Genomic DNA, 20,506 nt, shown 5'->3' with positions numbered 1-20,506 from the left:
GCGTTGGAGTGTCTGATTATAATTTCAAAGTAAATTCTGTATTAAAATTACTAAATAAGCAAATCCGTTACAGTCCATGAAACAGGAAGTATAAGGATGAGAAAAAAACAGTTTAAATCGGAAAGCTGCGCACATTTGCACAGCCTGAGCGGTGTGCAGGATTGCGCAAATGTGCGCAGCTTTACGATTTAAACTGTTTTTTTCTCATCCTTATACTTCCTGTTTCATGGACTGTAACGGATTTGCTTATTTAGTAATTTTAATACAGAATTTACTTTGAAATTATAATCAGACACTCCAACGCCCCCCCCAAAAAAAAAAAATCGGATCTGTGCGATTCAGGCGGCATCCGCCAAAAGGCGCTCTGTGAATATATAAAGTTGTATATATCAGACAGCCTTTAAAGTTTGATGAAGTCAGTTTCAGGCTTTGGAGCAGGCTTTGGCAGTTTCAGGCTTTGGCAGCCCTGCATAGTCACTTGAAAATGCATCTTTGTCCACTTCGTAGGGGTCAATTCCCCCAATCAAGGCCAGTTTGGCTGCATACCGTTGTCGTGAGATGTCGTCTAATGCATCTATATACTTCTGTTTGCTTGATTTTGCCGACATTGATCTTTATTTTAGAAAACTGACTATATAACTTCATAAATTCGTCTGAGATAACGTAGCCGGTAATGGCAATGGTCCGTTTTGTTTGCCCCACAAGATGACGGCTGGAGGGCGTTCCCCGGAATGCCGTGACGTCAGTGAAAACTGTCTATTGACCGTAGGTGTGAATGTGAGTGTGAATGGTTGGTTGTCTCTGTGTCAGCCCTGCGATAACCTGGCAACTTGTCCAGGATGTACCCAGCCTCTCGCCCATAGTCAGCTGGGATAGGCTCCAGCTTGCCTGCGACCCTGTAGAACAGGATAAATGGCTACAGATAATAGATGGATGTTTGGATGATGTGTTATTGAATGCTTGGTCAAATTTAATGAATACTTACACTGACTTGTATTTCTACAGGCTGTAACTGAAGAAATTCAGCAATCAGTACATTTCCATATAGTTCTAGAAAACTGAATTTAGTCTAATTGGAAGGAGATAAATGAGCTTGGATGTTTAACAGTATCCTTATTATTTCCTAAAAAATGTAGAGTGTGATGCAAGTATCTGTTAAAGAGAGAATAGGCAAAATAAGAACATCACCATGAGAAAAGAAGCAGTGAATATCAGTGCTTGGCTAAATCAAAGTTACCAGGCCTTTTCAAGCATCATGCCTCTTGATAATAACACTTCTGTAAGCTGCTGAGCTAAGATTTAAATAAAAGGATCTCTGCTTTCAAGGAGCCATGCATAGTCTCTGGGAATATGAGGGGTAAAGGTGGTAAATGGGGATTTGTACTGCAAATTAGGAGCCATCAATATGTCTGATCCTGTAGGTGGTAGTCTCTACGACAGTCAGCGTGGATGGTCATGTTCTGGCTGTGTCTGATAACATGTTTGTGCACAACAACTCTAAACATGGGCGCAGGGCTCGCCGACTGGACCCCTCAGAGGGCACGCCCTCATACTTGGAACATGGTGAGTATATTTGTGTCTTCTTGATCTTGAGTCTTGACAATAAATATTATGGGGTGCTTTAATGATTCACTGCTTTCAAACCAGCTGATATCTGGTAATCAAGGTGTCCACGGTTTAAGCAAAACACAACTTTCATTTGACCTATGTGAAGGGACAAAAGAAGTCCTTTTGGTAGTTGTGGTTTTAAATGTAGATATAGCAGAATCTGAGGGAGTTGATGTTAGGGAAGCAGGCACAAGCGAACCAAATGCAGATAATAATTAAGTAATTAAGTAATTAATAATTAAGTAAACCAAAAACAATCAATCAATGTGAGAATGAGAAGCATGAACATGAACTGATAGAACACACTATGAGGGATAATCACAACAGAAGCTTGGCAAAGAAATTGGAACTTAAATAGAGGTGATACGGGACAACTAGAGTGATCAATCACATGTGAAGTGCTGGGGCTGATGGGTAATCTAGTCATGCACAGTATTTGGCACAACTATGACAGTTGACAAAGTCAGATACAGGTTTATCCTGCATTAGTCAGGGTCAGGTCAGCAACCCTACTTGCCTCTCCAGAATGTTCTCTGCCAATGTTCTCTACAAATGAACAAAAAGCAAACTCAAAATATTCAACCTCTTTATGGTAAGATCATAAGACTCATATTCTCACCTGCCTGCAACCAAAGTTCTATTATTCCAAAGTTCTATATTACATATCTGTGAGTGGCAAAAGTATGTGAACTTCTAGGATTAGCAGTTAATTTGAAGGTGAAATTAGAGTCAGGTGTTTTTAATCAATGGGATGACAATCAGGTGTGAGTGGGCACCCTGTTTAATTTAAAGAACAGGGATCTATCAAAGTCTGATCTTCACAACACATGTTTGTGGAAGTGTTTCTTGGCACAAACAAAGGAGATTTCTAAGGACCTCAAAAAGTGTTGTTGATGCTCATCAGGCTGGAAAAGGTTACAAAACCATCGCTAAAGAGTTTGGACTCCACCAATCCACAGTCAGACAGATTGTGTACAAATGGAGGAAATTCAAGACCATTGTTACCCTCCCCAGGAGTGGTCGACCAACAAAGGCCCTGTCCACACGGCAACAGATTCAGGTGACTCCGATACAATTGCTTATCGTTTAGGCCTGGCATCCACACGGCACTGGCGTTTTGGGTGCCCAAAACGCAATCTTTTTGAGAACGGGTTCCAGAGTGGAAAGATCTGGCAACGTTGCCGTTGTGAAGTCGTCTGGATGAGTAGAACGGATTTGTTTACGATGACGTCACAACCACATGACTGTGAGTGCTTCACGCCGGGTAGAAGTGTAACGAATATCACCAGGAAAAAGCCTTACAGAGCACTAGTGAGAGTGAAACACGAGCTTGGATATTATTATTATTATTATTATTATTATGTTCAGTGTTAGTTCACAGTAGTAATGCAAGAAGCAGAATAGTGACAGTAATAGTGAAGCAAAAACATGCAATTGTACAAACACTGCAGCTCTACAGCAAAATATTCATTTATGAAATGGTCTGATTCTTAACACCAGTAGTGCCAATGATCTTCTCATTGCGATGCGATGCGAGTTGTCAACAAATCCTATAACTTGGTTCATGAAACGCGCTTACAAAATATTTTCACTGTGAATATTTAGTGTAATGGTGCAATCCCGCCAGCAAAAATAGGGAAAAAAAGGAGCGATCTCACCTCTTCAGATGTTGATTTAAGTCCGACAATACATTCCTCAAAAAGGGCGTAGAAGAACAAATTAATCCAATTTATTCCGGACCATTAAGGACGCCGCCTTCCGCGTAGAATCATACGTCATCCTCGCCGCCATATTGGATAGGTCAAAGCGGAGAATAAAGATTCATGTGCTGCCTTTAACTGTACCAACAGGTTTACCGTCCAAACGAGATCACATTGGATTACCTTTCACAGGTGAGAAACAAATTAATCCATCAACGTGTAGTATTCAATTTATTCCGGACCATTAAAGACGCCACCTTCCGCGTAGAATCATACGTCATCCTCACCGCCATATTGGAGAGGTCAAAGCGGAGAATAAAGATTAGCTGCGTTTAACTGTACCAACAGGTTTGCCGTCCAAACGAGATCACATGGGATTACCTTTCACAGGTGAGACTGGAAAAATACTTTTCATTGTATTTGGTCATTATAATGTAATTTTATAAACAGATTTTCCTGACTTTGTGGCTAATATGAAGTCTCGCGGATTATGCGCATGCGTCCTTACTTCTTCTATTGTTCTGGTGTTTCCGAAGGGACCGTCTTACAGCGCCCCTAGAGGTGTGGCATGTGTATTGCATCGTTTTCAGCAAGCGTTGCGTTGCCATATGGACCAGATATTTTACTGATTGTTGCCCATTTGGACGCGATATATTTTTAAATAACATCTCGTTGCCGTTGTCGTGTGGATGTAGCCAAAGATCACTCCAAGAGCAAGGCGTGTAATAGTCAGCAAGGTCACAAAGGACCCCAGGGTAACTTCAAAGCAACTGAAGGCATCTCTCACATTGACTAATGTTAATGTTTATGAATCCACCATCAGGAAAACACTGAACAGCAATGGTGTGCATGGCAGGGTTGCAAGGAGAAAGCCACTGCTCTCCAAAAAGAACATTGCTGCTTGTCTGCAGTTTGCTAAAGATCACATGGACAAACCAGAAGGCTATTGGAAAAATGTTTTGTGGACGGATGAGACCAAAATAGAACATTTTGATTTAAATGAGAAGCGTTATGTTTGGAGAAAGGAAAAACACTGCATTCCAGCATAAGAACCTTATCCTATCTGTGAAACAGGGTGATGGTAGTATCATGGTTTGGACCTGTTTTGCTGCACCTGGGCCAGGATGGCTTGCCATCATTGATGGAACAATGAATTCTGAATTATACCAGCAAATTCTAAAGGAAAATGTCAGGACATCTGTCCATGAACTGAATCTCAAGAGAAGGTGGGTCATGCAGCAAGACAACGACCCTAAGCACACAAGTCGTTCTACCAAAGAATGGTTAAAGAAGGATAAAATTAATGTTTTGGAATGGCCAAGTCAAAGTCCTGACCTTAATCCAATTGAAATGTTGTGGAAGGACCTGAAGCGAGCAGTTCATACAAGGAAACCCACCAACATCCTAGAGTTGAAGCTGTTCTGTACAGAGGAATGGGCTAAAATTCCTCCAAGCCGGTGTGGAGGACTGATCAACAGTTACCGGAAATGTTTACTTGCAGTTATTGCTGCACAAGGGGGTCACACCAGATACTGAAAGCAAAGGTTCACATAATACTTTTGCCACTCACAGATATGTAATATTGGATCATTTTCCTCAATAAAAAAATGACCAAGTATAATATTTTTGTCTCATTTGTTTAACTGGGTTCTCTTTATCTACTTTTAGGACTTGTGTGAAAATCTGATGATGTTTTAGGTCATATTTATGCAGAAATATAGAAAATTCTAAAGGGTTCACAAACTTTCAAGCACCACTGTATATTCATCTATATAAACTATGAATTAAGTGCTCATGATTTGCAAAGTCTTGCTCTAGCATTTGTGTCTGTAATGATAATGATCCTCATTGGATATTTTTGTTTTGACTTTGCTTTGGTTTCATGCTTTGCATTTTGCGTCCTTCAACTCTGTGGAATCATGCCAACCATGCTGCATGACAACAGACTACACAAGTGGTGTTAAACCTCTGATCCACACCAAGTAATATGGACTGCATTCAAAACTTAACCTAGAAAAGATTTTCCCAATCATTACTAGGCTAAAATAGTAGAAGGTTTGTCACCCCATGTAGTTCAGACAGCCACACAGCAGGTGTTGATCAATTTATTACCAAGACACCTTGCATGATGCATCCTTTCATGATGATGTGCATTTGGTTTGATTTATTGGTTTGAAAGCAGTGAATCATTAAAGTGCCCCATAATATTTTTAGGCCATGACATGGTTACAGCTAATGAAATAATGTGTAATAGTGCTGTAGCTTGTGGAGGTTATTTGCTCAGTTCAAATTCATATTGCTTGAGTTGTCATACTAATAAAATAATGCCAGTGTTTTGGTTTATTTGAATGTGCTTTCCTGTCAATAAAACATGCCCATGGTTTAAAGGATAAGCTGACAAAGCACTCATCTGCTACACATAGAGCTCATTATGTAAGTGTAGTTCATGAGTTTATTCATTTGAAAAAAAAAATTGGTCCTTGACAATTATTCATAAAAAAGGTCCTTGACATAAAACAATGTCTCAAATTAAGAGATTGAAGACCTTAACTGAATTTAAAAAAAAAGAAAAAAAAAAACCACAACCTTTTTTCATGTTATTTGTGTCATGTTTATGTATTTAATGTGGCATTTCATAGTTTTAAGTATATATACAGGCCAAAACCTAAAACATGAATGTTATGAGTGTAATATTGTGGTTATATCAAACTGTAAGACATGCAGCTGGCCTTAATATTGCTCTTCACTCAAGCAGATATCACACAAGAAAGCTGGGCTTAAGCTCAAGATCAGAATAATGCATAAGTGAGACATGGCTCTGTTTTAGGCAACCTCAGTGCGCCACACATGCGACTCACACACGATAGTCTGAGTAGTATATGATTATATCTGAGGTCTGAATTCTGATGTGCGTAATTTGAATACAGCTTTGCATGTTGAATCTCTCAGTGCCCCCTGTTTGCCATCCATTGACTCATTAGAGAATTTGCTTCACTGTTCTTTTCCCAGATCAACAAACTTTATTGGCATGAAGATAATTAATAACAGATCTCTGAATTCAGCAAAACTAAGCCACTTTGTCACACTGGGTAGAGCTTCTTCACATCACGAAGGAGAATTGCAGAGCAGAGAGAGATGACAGTCTCTAAACTTACTGAGAAACCGTGTTGCATCATTATACCAACATACTTCTTCCCTTCCTGTCTCTTACTGCTTTTTGTATTTTGTTACACAGCTGACTGCTCATAGGCAAACGCAAGAGGAGCCTAAGAGCACTATACTGGTTCTGCCTCATGCATGCATAAAACACACAAAGTAGCTACAGGAACATCCAGTTTATAAACGTTATTATCTACAGATTGCACACTTAACCAGTCATGAAGGAAGGCGAGTAAAATGATTGCTGCATATGAAGGAAGCACTCAGTGTTTCCTACAGGCTAGAGTGCTCGAGGAACCACTGTGGAGATCATTATGTTCCCAATAATGATTGAGCTCAACCAGATATATAGGAATAAAAAAAAAAAAAAAAAGTCACAATGAACTGAATACATGTTGTAATGAAACTCTATACAATGCACTCACTGTAATTGTTGGCCTTGGCTTTTGCACAGGTTAGAAAAAAGAGCACCAACATTCTTCCCAATGTTGTGTTCTGTTTAGACATCTTTAAGTGTCTTATATTGCTTTACCTGGTAATTTCTTTCTCACACTGCTGCATGGCTTCTCAGGTTAGAGACAGGTTCTCCAAGTAATCTTTAATAACTCATGGAGATGATTTGAAATCTGATTTGATCTTAATGAACAAAGTAATTCAGTCATATACTTACTCAGGTTTGGACAGGAAAAGCATATTTTCGTTAGATTTTTACATTATATCTAGAGGATATAACATGGTTGCGCGAAGATATGAAGTCTTCAGGTGGTGAACATAGAGGGAGTAATGTCATTGGAGTGAAATATCGGAAAATATGTCACTCAGATCTACAATGTATTTTGGATGAAAAATACAAGTTTTTCAACACGAAGATAAACTTCATATCTTCAAGCCAACGTGGGATTTTCTTTTTATTATATAGATACATTCACAAACAAAAAGTACCCAAACGTATCAAAAAACAAACAATTAATCGATATCCTCATGAGTGAAGATAAGAAAATATGTCATGGCTGTAGTTCATATGAAAATGTGAGTGGCGTATTTCCCAGTAAAACTCATGTCTATGTATAGCAAATTATGTGCTAATACTACCTGAGTTTTAATGTTAAAGGAATTGAGTTTTCCTGACAGAATATGTACACTCTTCATAACTTCTAAATCAGAAACATCTCAGAAAGAGATGCATACTGTATTATCCTCTTGTATTTGTCTGGATACCACAAAAAAGCCAGCTCTCTACTTAAAGCCTTGTTCTAATTAAGTTACAACATTTGGTCAGGGTTCGGAGGTCAAATAATAAACAGTGTGCTCCAAGAGTATTTCTCATACTCCCTCTGCTCAGGTCAGCTTGTGCAGTGCTGCACTGATTTGGAAACATAATTCTTGTTCCCTGCTGGCTAAGAAGGCGGTCTGTGTAGTGAGGTCTTTAAGCTGGAGGTTGTGAAAACAGGGTGGGATGCCGAGATCCAAAGCCATGGCACAGACTGAGTGTGGAGGGTGAAAAAACTGCCCTTCAGGAAACAAACTCAGAGGAATGAACACTCTGTATGGCTTTTCAGGACACGTGCATGAGTGTTCAAGTGTGTTAGTGTGCATGTACACGTTCTGTACACAAGCAAGCAGTGCAAGGGAACAGATGGCAGCAATGGAAGGCAGCAAAGTTTAATCCTATCAGATGGATTCCCAGTACACCATCTGGTTAATCCATGCACAATTTCAGAGCACTGCAAAAAGAGTCATCCCAAGCCAAGATTACCATCACAGATTGCTGCATCGTACCTCTTTATCTCTCCCAGTTTAGTGTAACCGCCATATTGAATTATGCCATTTCACTGCAATCACCCTGAGCATGTCCACAGCAACAGGGAGCAAAATACACAAAGCTGGAAAGTGCATTTTACAACACTTCTTCAAAATTCAGTCTGTCTGGGATGTTAGATATACCGTATACATTTGTTAAATTAAAAACAAAATATCTAGAATTGATTTTTGGTGAGGGGTGGCACGGTGGTGTAGTGGTTAGCACTGTCGCCTCACAGCAAGAAGGTCCGAGTTCGAGCCCCGTGGCCGGTGAGGGCCTTTCTGTGCGGAGTTTGCATGTTCTCCCTGTGTCTGCATGGGTTTCCTCCGGGTGCTCCGGTTTCCCCCACAGTCCAAAGACCTGCAGGTTAGGTTAACTGGTGACTCTAAATTGACCGTGAATGTGAGTGTGAATGGTTGTCTGTGTCTATGTGTCAGCCCTGGCGACTTGTCCAGGGTGTACCCTGCCTTTTGCCCGTAGTCAGCTGGGATAGGCTTCAGCTTGCTTGCGACCCTGTAGAACAAGATAAAGTGGTTAGAGATAATGAGATGAGATGATTTATGGTGGGGTTTGGATTCTCTTAAACCTTTTCTAAAAGGCAAAATATTAAAATAAGACAGAAATTTGAGAATTAACATACATGCCATGTAAAGACAGCTGTTAAGAATAAAGTAAGAGCTGTCAATCTTAGAAATTCCATGTTATTGGGCACGATTTATATTTACTGCTATTATATTTAACTCTAGGTGGCATGGTGGTGTAGTGGTTAGCGCTGTCGCCTCACAGCAAGAAGATCCGGGTTCAAGCCCCGTGGCTGGCGAGGGCCTTTCTGTGCGGAGTTTGCATGTTGTCCGTGTGGGTTTCCTCCGGGTGCTCCGGTTTCCTCCCACAGTCCAAAGACATGCAGGTTAGGTTAACTGGTGACTATAAATTGACCATAGGTGTGAATGGTTGTTTGTGTCTATATGTCAGCCCTGTGATGACCTAGCGACTTGTCCAGGGTGTACCCTGCCTTTTGCCCATAGTCAGCTGGGATAGGCTCCAGCTTGCCTGCGACCCTGTAGAACAGGATAAAGCGGCTAGAGATAATGAGATGAAATATTTAATTCTGCTTGACTACATTAGATTGTTTCTCCTGTAGTTGTGTTTCAACAGACAGATTGTTAAACTATTATCCAGGTGAGCTGGAGGTAATCCTAGCTGACATTAGGCAAGAGGCAGGATACACCTTGGACAGGTCACCAGTTTATTGTGAAGCTAACACAGAGACAGACATTCACACTCACACCTATGGGCAATTTAGAGTAGCCAGTTGATCTAATCCCATGCAGACATAGGCTACATCCACACGACAACGGCAACGAGATGTTATTTAAAAATATATCGCGTCCAAATGGGCAACAATCAGTAAAATATCAGGTCCATATGGCAACGCAACGCTTGCTGAAAACGATGCAATACACATGCCACACCTCTAGGGGCGCTGTAAGACGGTCCCTTCGGAGACACCAGAACAATAGAAGTAAGGACGCATGCGCATAAACTATTATGCGCGAGACTTCATATTAGCCACAAAGTCAGGAAAATCTGTTTGTAAAATTACATTAAAATGACCAAATACAATGAAAAGTATTTTTCCAGTCTCACCTGTGAAAGGTAATCCCATGTGATCTCGTTTGGACGGCAAACCTGTTGGTACAGTTAAACGCAGCTAATCTTTATTCTCCGCTTTGACCTATCCAATATGGCGGCGAGGATGACGTATGATTCTACTCGGAAGGCGGCGTCTTTAATGGTCCGGAATAAATTGAATGCTACACGTTGATGGATTAATTTGTTGTTTCTCACCTGTGAAAGGTAATCCCATGTGATCTCGTTTGGACGGTAAACTTGTTGGTACAGTTAAACGCAGCACATGAATCTTTATTCTCCGCTTTGACCTATCCAATATGGCGGCGAGGATGACGTATGATTCTACGCGGAAGGCGGCGTCTTTAATGGTCCAGAATAAATTGAATGCTACACGTTGATGGATTAATTTGCTCTTCTACGCCCTTTTTGAGGAAATGTATTGTCGGACTTAAACCAACATCTGAAGAGGTGAGATCGCTCCTTTTTTTCCCTATTTTTGCTGGCGGGATTGACTCTGCCCTAAGGGCAGAGTCTCTCTCTCTCTCTCTCTCTCTCTCTCTCTCACTTTGCACCATTACACAATAAATATTCACAGTGAAAATATTTTGTAAGCGCGTTTCATGAACCAAGTTATAGGATTTGTTGACAACTCGCATCGAGTTCGTTACACTTCTACCCGGCATGAAGCACTCACAGTCATGTGGTTGTGACGTCATCATAAACAAATCCGTTCTACTCATCCAGACGACTTCACAACGGCAACGTTGCCAGATCTTTCCACTCTGGAACCCGTTCTCAAAAAGATTGCGTTTTGGGCACCCAAAACGCCGGTGCCGTGTGGACGCCAGGCCTAAACGATAAGCAATTGTATCGGAGTCACCTGAATCCGTTGCCGTGTGGACAGGGCCATAGAGAACATGCAAACTCCACACAAAGGCCCCCAGTCGACTGGCAGATTCAAACCCAGAACCTGCTGGGCTTTAGGCAATGATGCTAACCACTGCACCACCACACTGCCTTAATGTACTGTTATATTTAAGTAGAATAGAAGGGTGTATGCTTTAATATTATTCTTATCCAAATAAAGAGCATAGAAAGAATTTTCATGTCGGGAAAAATAACTTGCAAAGAACTAGAGATCAGAGGTTTAAGCTGTGACATGTGGAATGTGGGGTGGATGCATTGCATGGTGAGTGGTAGTGCCAGTCTGATGGAACATGGGTTGATTACCTTTTTGATGAGGAAGGGTCCTAGGTACCTGGGAGCCAGCTTGCGGGAGACGGTTCTGAGTGGCAGATGGCATGTGGAGAGCATGACTTTTTGCCCCACCTGGTAAGTGGGTGCCTTAGAGCGGCATTTGTCGGCCTGCCTCTTGGATGCTAGGGCGGAGTGAATGAGTCTTCTCCAGGCCAATGCCCACGTCCTCCTGCAGCGGCATATGAAGATCTGGGCTGAGGGTACGGTGACCTCCTCTTGGTTGGGGGAAGAGTGGTGGTTGGTAACCTAGGGAGCACTGGGAGGGTGAGAGACCTGTGGCAGATGAAGGAAGAGTGTTGAGCGTACTCGATCCAGGATAGGTACTTACTCCAAGAACTGGCATCCCTGGACGCCGTGCACCTGAGTGCACCCTCCAAAGCCTGGTTCGCCCATTCTGCCTGGCCATTGGTCTGTGGGTGGAAGCCTGAGGTGAGACTACAGGTGGCCCTGATGAGTTTGCAGAAAGCCCTCCAGAACTGTGCAGTGAACTGAGGACCCTGGTCAGAAACAATGTCAGTGGGTAGTCCATGTAGGCGGAAAACGTGGTGGACGAGTAATTCTGTGGTTTCTTTGGCTGAGGGGAGCTTGGGCAGAGGAGAGTTTGGGCAGAGGAGAGCTTGGGCAGAGGAATGAAATGGAGAAATGGTCAATGACAGTGAGGATGCATGTGTTGCCACCTGAGATGGGGAGGCCTGTGATGAAGTCCAGGGCGATGTGAGACCAAGGTCCATGTGGAGTTGGGAGGGGTCTTAGCAAGCCAGCAGGGGGTCGATTGGTTGTCTTGTTCTGGGAGCATGTGTCGCAGGCTGCCACAAACTCCTGGACGTCTTCCTTGATGGATGGCCACCAAAAGCATTGCTGGATGAGTGCCAGGGTTCAGGCGGCTCTCGGATGACAGGCCAGCTTGGAGCCGTGACCCCACTGCAACACCTGGGTTCGCACCGGACATGGAACAAACAGATGGTTAGGAGGAATGTTGTTGGGGTTACCTTCACCAGGGTCCTGCTCCAGGGCCTTCTGCATGAGTGTCTCAACCTCTGGAATGGCAGCTCCCACCAGGCAGCGTGGAGAAAGGATGGCCTCAGGCAGCTTAGACTCCTCTTGGTGGGAAGAGAACATCCTGGACAGGGCGTCGGGTTTTTCATTCTTGGAGCCTGGGCGGTAGGAGAGCGTGAAGTTGAACCGGGAGAAGAGAGACCAACGGGCTTGACGGGAATTAAGGCATTTGGCAGACTTGAGGTACTCCAGATTCTTATGGTTGGTCCAGACTACACTGTAAAAAAAGTAACTTGCAAAATTGTTGAGTGAAAAAAGGATCAAGTTGAATGAACAAATTTCCCTTCTAATTGTTCAAGTAACTGAAAAAAAGTTGAGATGCCTTTCCTACGCCACAAGTTCATAGGAATTGGAAAATTAAGTTAAGTGAACTTATATATTCAAGAGCTGATTGACACCCCTTAACCAATGCCACTACGCATGCACACTTCACAAGTTCTAAAGTTTCAATGGTCGGGTGGAGTGAGAAGTCCGTGGAAACTGACACAAGATGTTGTATAGGAGTATAGACTAAGCTTTCCTCAACAGAGGCCAGGGAATTCCCTCCTTGTATGTCGGTATTTGTTTCTGTTTGTGTAATAATAGGCAAAGTGAAGTAGAACTTAAGTGTTGAGAGGTTTGTGTTAACTAAAAAAAATGTAATGCACACTAAATCATTGTAAAAAAAAAAAAATAGTCAAGCCAACTTAAAAATGTAACGCAACCTGCTGCCAAAGGATTTTGAGTAAACTCAACTTAGAACCATGATGTGCCAACTTGCTCTTCTAAGTTAATTGGCATTATTATTTCAATTTATTTCAACTAAACAATTTGTTGGACTGAACTTCTAAAGGCAAATCAAGTCAACTCAACATAAAATACTCTTCTATGTGAACTTAAAAGAACATTTTGGGGCATCGTGGCTCAGATGGATAAGGCACCATACCATAAATCTGGGGACCTGGGTTCAATTCCGACCCGAGGTCATTTCCCTGTCTCTCTCCTGCTCATTTCCTGTCTCTGCACTGTCCTATCCAATAAAGGTGGAAAAAGCCCCCCCAAAAAAGAATAATTTAGGATAACTTAATGTTTTATTGTGCCAACTTGCTTTTCCAAGTTAATTGGAATGATTATTTCAACATCACAATTTGAATGCAGTGAACTTGCTAAATAAAGTTAGGTCAACATAAAATACTCATCTGTGTCGACTTAAAAGAGCAAGTCAGCACAACTATTTGGCCCGGAGTTGAGTTTACTCAAAATCCTTTGGCAGCAGGTTGCATTACATTTTTAAGTTGGCTTGACTAATTTTTTTTTTTTACAGTGTAGGAAGGGGAGCTCCGACCCCTCGAGCCAGTGCTTCCACTCCTCCAAGGCTAGTTTAACAGCCAATAGTTCTCGGTTGCCGATGTTGTAATTCCATTCGGCTGGGGATAGCCAGTGGGAAAAGGAGCATGGGTGGACCTTGTCGTCACTGGCCCTCTGGGATAGTATAGCTCTGACCCCTGACTCGGAAGCGTTGACCTTGACAAACTGCTTGGTAGGATCGGGTATGGTGAGAATGGGGGCTGTGGTAAACCTGTGCTTGAGCATGGAAAAGGCTCTCTGCTTCCTCCCCCCACTTGAATTGGGTCTTGGTTGAGGTCAGGGCTGAGAGAGGTCCGGCCACCGTGCTGAAGTTGCGAATGAAGCGCCTGTAGAAGTTGGTGAATCCTAGGAAGCGCTGGAGCTCTCATGTCAAAGATGGGGTGGGCCAATCAGCAACTGCCTCGAGCTTGAGGGGGTCCATCTGGATCCTTGCTGGGGAGATGATGAATCCCAGAAATGAGACAGAGCTCTGGTGAAATTCGCTCTTTTCCGCCTTGATGAACAGCTTGTTCTCTAGCAGGCGCTGGAGGACCTGCCGGACATGACCTCGATGTTCCTCCAGGGAGCGGGAGAAGATCAGGATGTCATCCAGGTACATGAAAACAAAAGTTTAGGAAGTCCCTTAAGATGTCGTTAACGAGTTCCTGGAAGTTGGTCAGGCCGAAAGGGACCACGAGGTACTTGTAGTGACCAGTGGTGGTGTTAAAGGCCATCTTCCACTCGTCCCCCTCCCTGATCCTGATGAGATGGTAAGCATTGCGTAGATCTAGCTTGGTGAATACCTTGGATCCCTGGAGTAGTTCAAAGGCCATGGTCATGAGTGGTAGTGGGTAGCAGTTCTTGACTGATGGCGTTGAGACCCCAATAGTCAATGCAGGGGCAGAGCAACTTGTCCTTTTCCACAAAGAAGAATCCCGCCCCTGCTGGGGAAGAGGAAGGACAGATGATCCCAGCTGCCAAAGATTTGGAGATGTACTTCTCCATGGCTTGCATTTCGACGGAAGAGAGAGAGTAGAGTCATCCTTTGGGTGGCGCTGTCCCAGGTAGGAGGTTGATTCCACAGTCATAGGGTCTGTGAGGAGGGAGGGACACTGCTCAGGTCTTGCTGAAAACAAGTTTGAGATCCAGATATTCCAAAGGCATGTGAGAGAGGTCGGGGAACTCACTGGCTGAAGGCTGCGGTGGTTTGGCAGGAGACAAAGCAGAGTTCAGACAGGAAGCTAGGCAGGACTGGCTCCAGCCTAGGATGGTGTTGTCAGCCCAGTTAAAGTGGGGATTTTGCTGCATTAACCATGGTAATCCTAGGATGATGGGTATGTGGGGGGTTGTTCATGACATGAAGCTGGATGGTTTGAGTGGTTACCAGAAATCCTTAGGGTGAGCGGGGCGGTAAGATGGGTGATGTTGGTCAAGCCAGTGCCATTGAGTGTCAGGACAGTGAGAGGGACGTCAAGAGCAAGTAGCGGGATTCCCAGACGCTTGGCAGTGGCAGAGCAGATCAGGTTCCTGTCCGCCCCCGAGTTGACAAGGGCCTGGAGGTGGTGATGCTGGTTGTCATGGATAATAACAGGAAGTAATGGATGATTAGCGGGGGACTGATTCCGAGCGTTGCCCACCAGGGCCCCTTGATTCACTGGTGGGCTCATCCTTTTAGCGGGCAGGCTCGACAGATGTGTCCCAGCTGACCGCAGTAGAAGCGGGCCCCCGTGCTCCGCTGGTGATGTCGTTCCTCCGCTGACACCTAAACCCGGTCTACCTGTATGGATTCGATGGACGCGGCGGATCCATTGCTGGATCCAAGCATCTATGCGGTTGGCGAGGTCCATGAGGCTAGAGAGGTCTGACGGCAGTTCCCGCGATACCAATTCGTCCTTAATGGCATCAGACAAGCCGTGCAGGAGCGCGTCGATCTGGGCATTCTCGTTCCAATCGCACGAAGCTGCCAATGTCCGGAACTCGATGGCATAATCCGAGGTAGACCGGGACCCCTGCCACAGCTCCATGAGCTCTCTGGCCGCCTCCCGGCCGGATAGAGAGCAGTTGAAAGTTTACCTCATCTCCTCTGAGAAATCCTTGAAACTGGAACAAAATGGTGCATTGGCATCCCAGACCGCTGTTCCCCAGTCTCTGGCCTTGCCGGTGAGGAGCGTTATTGTATATGCTACCCGGGAGTGTTCTGTGGGGAAGGCCAGAGGTTGCAGTTCTAGGATTAATGAACATGGAGACAAAAACGATCTGCAAGTACCTGGTTCTCCATTGTAGGGCTGAGGCACTGGAAGTCTCGGTTCGTGGAGAAAGGCAGTGGCAGGAGCTGAAGTAGGAGATGGCTGAGCAAGGGTAGGCACGGCTTGACAGCGCTGCATCTGCATGGTGAGAAGGTTGAGTGTGTTGGACAGGTTGGCAAGGTTCTAGGTAATTTGTTGTAGGTCTTGTTGGTGGGTCCCGAGGAGAGTCCCTTGCTGCTGTATAGCCATTCTCAGATAGGTCAGTTCTGCTGGATCCATGTTGGCCAGAACGTACTGTTAGGGGTGGTAGAGGTGTGGTGAAATAGGATCCAAAAGCAGAACACGACTCAGACAGTAATCCAATAAATGAGGTGGTTTTAATCCAGGGAAAAAGTAGCAAAAATAGTCCATGTAAAAAAGGAGACAAAAACTCGACAAAACAAACGAGGCAGACAAGGACAAGAAAAACAATAGTGCAAAAAACCATGAACAAGAAAAAAACAACACTAGTGCAAAAAGCCATAAATGAGAAAAAGCTAGTGCAAAAAAACATGAACAAGGGAAAAACACTGGAGAGAAAAAAAAACATGAAAAAGCATAAAGGCATAGAAACGGCTAGGGAAAACAAACGAGACGTTCTGGCAAAAACAGAGTCTGAGAACGGCCTATTTATACACAGCAGTGAAAACCAGGAAGTGAGTTCAGGGGAGAAGGAATTCCTGTCCCGGATCGGCGCTGGCGTGAGAGATCCATAATCTCCGGAGTGGATGTCCGGGGCGGAGCATGACAGTAACTTGTATTGTGTGTTTAAGTTACAGGTATAAGATTATTTAATTTGCTTCAGAATGTGATTGTCTCAGTTCATCTGATTATTTAATTAGCCTTTTATGTTTTATCAGTGAAAATGCATGCATGTACATGTATGTTGCATAAGTTATATCGCCTATCCTGTTTTCATGAGAGTCAACCCACAATCAGTGAAGTCAAATCAGTCTTAGTTGAGCAAGTCGATAATGGTATTTCTTACTTTCACCATAAATTTTTATTTATATGACTTTAGTCTATAGCTGTCAAAGGCCTTGGCATTAAAACCGGTTACCGCTGTGACGTAACGCACTCAGGGCTGGCTGGCTCAGCGGGGCAGCTCAAATGCCAACTTTGCTGTTGATTTTAACTCTCAAAAATATATTTTTTAAATTCCCATTTATGCAGCACACAAGAGTCAAGGATGGAGATACTATCCACTCAGTAATTTATTTAAAAATAAAGGTTCTGTGTATCTCCTTTAAACACACACAACACAGTGCTCAATGGCACATTCACCACATTTTGTGGCAGTCATGTTGCTTTGTCACATCTGAGTTTTGCCTTTGCCCCTTTAACCACAGTTTTTATGACTTTGGACACTGATGACAGTGATAGGACTGCTAAAAGTAATCAGTAATGAAGCAGAATGAAATAAAGACTACTGTAGCTCTTTATATACAACAGGGCTTAATGAAGGAGCGCAGTGCAGATTGAGTACAATTTAGCACTAAAGTCTAGCACTAGAATTCAGCAAAGCAGCCTAACACATGTACTTCTCCCCTGACTCAGGCAGCTACCTCCAAGGATCACCATTTTCCCCTCTCTTATTCTTGTCCTATTTCTTTCATTCTTCTCATCACTTTTCCTCACTTCACCCATCCCCCAACCTAGAATAGCAGTAATTAGTCAAATAAAGTGCTCTCAGCATGATCGAAGCTCAGGTGAACTGAAATTGCAGCTTATTAAGGTGTTGAATTTTGATGGCCTGCTGCTGTTTTGCCAGTGTGTCCCACAGCGGCTGGCCTTTTGATCGACTCCTGTACAGACTTGGGATCTCATGACATTTACACGAGTGTCATAAAACAAGCAGCCACAAAGGGCCCTCCCTATGTGCATGGGTTGAGGTAATATTTAATAATCATCCAAATTAGCATTCACTGCTTTCGGGTATGGAGGGGCCCAGGGTCATTATTGTGATGTGATCACTGACAGAACATGAGAAAGGAAGAACTGATTTTTTTTTTTTGACAGACCTTAGATTCCTTTAATTATCCCTAGACCCAAAACAAAACCTGGCTGGGAATACCACCTTTCATACACACTCTCGTGTGAATATGTGCGTGTGCTACTAATGACAGACACTTTCCCTCTTTCCTCTCCTTCATCTTGCATTCCCATCCTCTCCCAACACTCCCACCCTGTCCACACAACTTTTGATTGAAATTCAACAAACTGCTTCCAGTTTATCCAACAGAGCCCGGTGTCATGCCCTTGGTGGAAAGTGATGAGAGCGTCAACCTTGGTATGTTGTTGCTAACAATAGAGCAGGAGTATATAGTAAAGCAGCAGGTTAGGGCTTCATGTAGTGTAGCTTTAAATTGATGCTTGATGAGTGCAGGTCATCACTCACTCTCGAAATAGTGTCATGAAGAATATGAGGTTGTTTCAAAAGGACCAGCCTCAGAATAATCATATGTGACTGCTTTAATGATTCTGTCAGTTGTCATTAGGTTGTTGAAGCCTCAGTTTCCAAATGAGCCCCATAAATCTGATCCTATAGTCAAGAAAAGATGTATCAACTGTTTTGACTTTTGGTATGCTTCATAGCCAGTTCACGGATTTAGTGTGTGCTATTTGTAATACAAATGATATTTTTGCTTTTTATGGTTTGTCATGCAATTTATGTAGTGTCTGGCATTAGAATGCAGGAGGCTCAATTTTAAATGTTTTATGTTTTGCTTCATACTGCTTTATTTCATAAGTCCCTGATGCAAAAATGACAACTTGACTCTGACTTACAGTCAGTCCAAGTGGAATTGACATCTTAAATATTCTCCTTTAATAGTAACTGTTATGTTGGACAGTATCTGAGTGGAGTCTCTCTCTCTCTCTCTCTCTCTCTCTCTCTCTCTCTCTCTCAGCCACACCCTGCATTAAAGCCATCAGTCCCAGTGAGGGCTGGACTACAGGAGGGGCTACTGTTATCATCATCGGGGACAATTTCTTTGATGGGTTGCAGGTCATATTTGGCACCATGCTGGTCTGGAGTGAGGTCAGTCCTCTTGGCACTACACACTCAATTATGCATACTAATTATTAAACAACACTTTATGCAGGTCATTGTCCATATTTTCATTGACTGAGATTTTATAATTGTTATATAATTATTAATAAATCAGCTGAGACATAATTGACTTTTTGCCTTTTATGATCTCTAAAGTCTCTTTAATACCTCTAATTGTAAATAGGCAATAGTAGCTGGCAGGCATGTGACTATCTTTTTATCCAATCCTATATACATTCTGCTCACATCAAGTTGCAAACATACAGCAAATCATGCAAGAAAAATGAAGGGAAATTGTAAATCAAGAAAAGGCAAGAAAATAATTCAGCAAATAAAAAGCAGTACAGTGTAATTGTGAGTATTTTAGTCTCATTATGTTGCATTTTAGCACCCCTATCATCAGACTGACAGCCTACTGACGTGTGTGTAACCTTATGACAATGCCTGATGGAGCTCCATATGTCAATTCTACTAAAGACATCAGTTTTGACTCTTGTAATACTCCCAGACACATTACCTCTGTCCTGCTGACTCATTCACTGAGTAGTGTCTATCGAAAAAAAGAAAAAAAACATTCATTTGGAGGAATATGATGTGAGAGTAAAAATTATTTCACCCCTTTGAATCTCCCTCTGTATTACTGTACATGTTCTACAAACTCATTGACTTCTGTAACTCAGAAGGCTTGTTTGGTTTAGTATACAGCAGGGCCCAGAACTCTGAGGCCACATTGAAAATCTGGAATTTTTCCAAAAAATAAGTAAAAAAAAAAAAGGAAACTATCCAATATTCAAAATGTTGCACAATTTCTAGGTCACTACTTAAATGTAAGCAAATGTGTGACATTGTCCATCCTTAACTCCTTTGTACAAAAGGTCAGATTTTGCATGAGTCTTAAACCTTCCGTTGAAGCACGTGTTCAGGCATTTGACCGAGCATGGATCATCAGGTTTTACACAAACTTCTGGCGTCTTTGTCAGCTCGAGTACACACTATAATTGAAGCAAAAAGGGTACATACCAAATACTAAGAACTTGTTGCTGATAATATAATTTCTAATGAAAACCTTTGTGTTAAACTGAAAAAGATTGCCAAACAGAAGCATTTGCAGTACTGACCTCAGACTTCTGGATTTCCCTGTGTATAGAAATTCTTTGTTGTGATGCAGTAGGCATATTGTGATATATTTATTGTGCCCATGTAGTCATAGAGGTAAAAATGTAATACAGTATTCATTATACACTCACCAGCCCAATGTGGTCTTCTGCTGTTGTATGCTGAGATGCTTTTCTGCTCACTACAGTCGCTATGAGTTACTGTATCCTTCCTGGCAGCTCAAACCAATCTGGCCATTTCCTCTGACTTCTCTTATCAACAAGGCATTTCCACCCACAAAACTGTTGCTCACTCAATGTTTTTTTGTTTTTCGCACCATTCTGTGTAAACTCTAGAGACTGTTGTGTGTGAAAACCCCAGGAGATCGGCAGTTTCTGAAATACTCAAACCAGTCCCTCTGGCACCAACACCCATGCCACAGTGAAAGTCACAGAGATGACAATTTTTCCCATTCTGATGTTTGAAGTGAACATTAACTGAAGCGCTTGATTTGTATGAGTTTTTGTACTGTGCT

General features: G+C 42.8%; 1 protein-coding gene across 3 annotated transcripts in view; it reads left to right on the top strand.

Annotated features, from left to right (window-relative positions):
- Positions 1 to 20,506, top strand: part of ebf1a (EBF transcription factor 1a) — a 224,528-nt gene that overhangs the window by 133,911 nt on the left and 70,111 nt on the right. For all 3 annotated transcript variants that reach the window (XM_060927571.1, XM_060927569.1, XM_060927568.1), the window contains exons 8-9: positions 1,422 to 1,563; positions 18,734 to 18,864. In XM_060927571.1, coding sequence (XP_060783554.1) covers positions 1,422 to 1,563; positions 18,734 to 18,864 — 273 coding nt within the window. The remainder of the gene's footprint in view (positions 1 to 1,421; positions 1,564 to 18,733; positions 18,865 to 20,506) is intronic.

Source organism: Neoarius graeffei, chromosome 8 (assembly GCF_027579695.1).
Source record: "Neoarius graeffei isolate fNeoGra1 chromosome 8, fNeoGra1.pri, whole genome shotgun sequence".
NCBI classification, from domain to species: Eukaryota; Metazoa; Chordata; class Actinopteri; order Siluriformes; family Ariidae; genus Neoarius; species Neoarius graeffei.
Note: the sequence above shows the minus strand (reverse complement) of the source record. Positions and strands in the feature narration are given on the sequence as shown.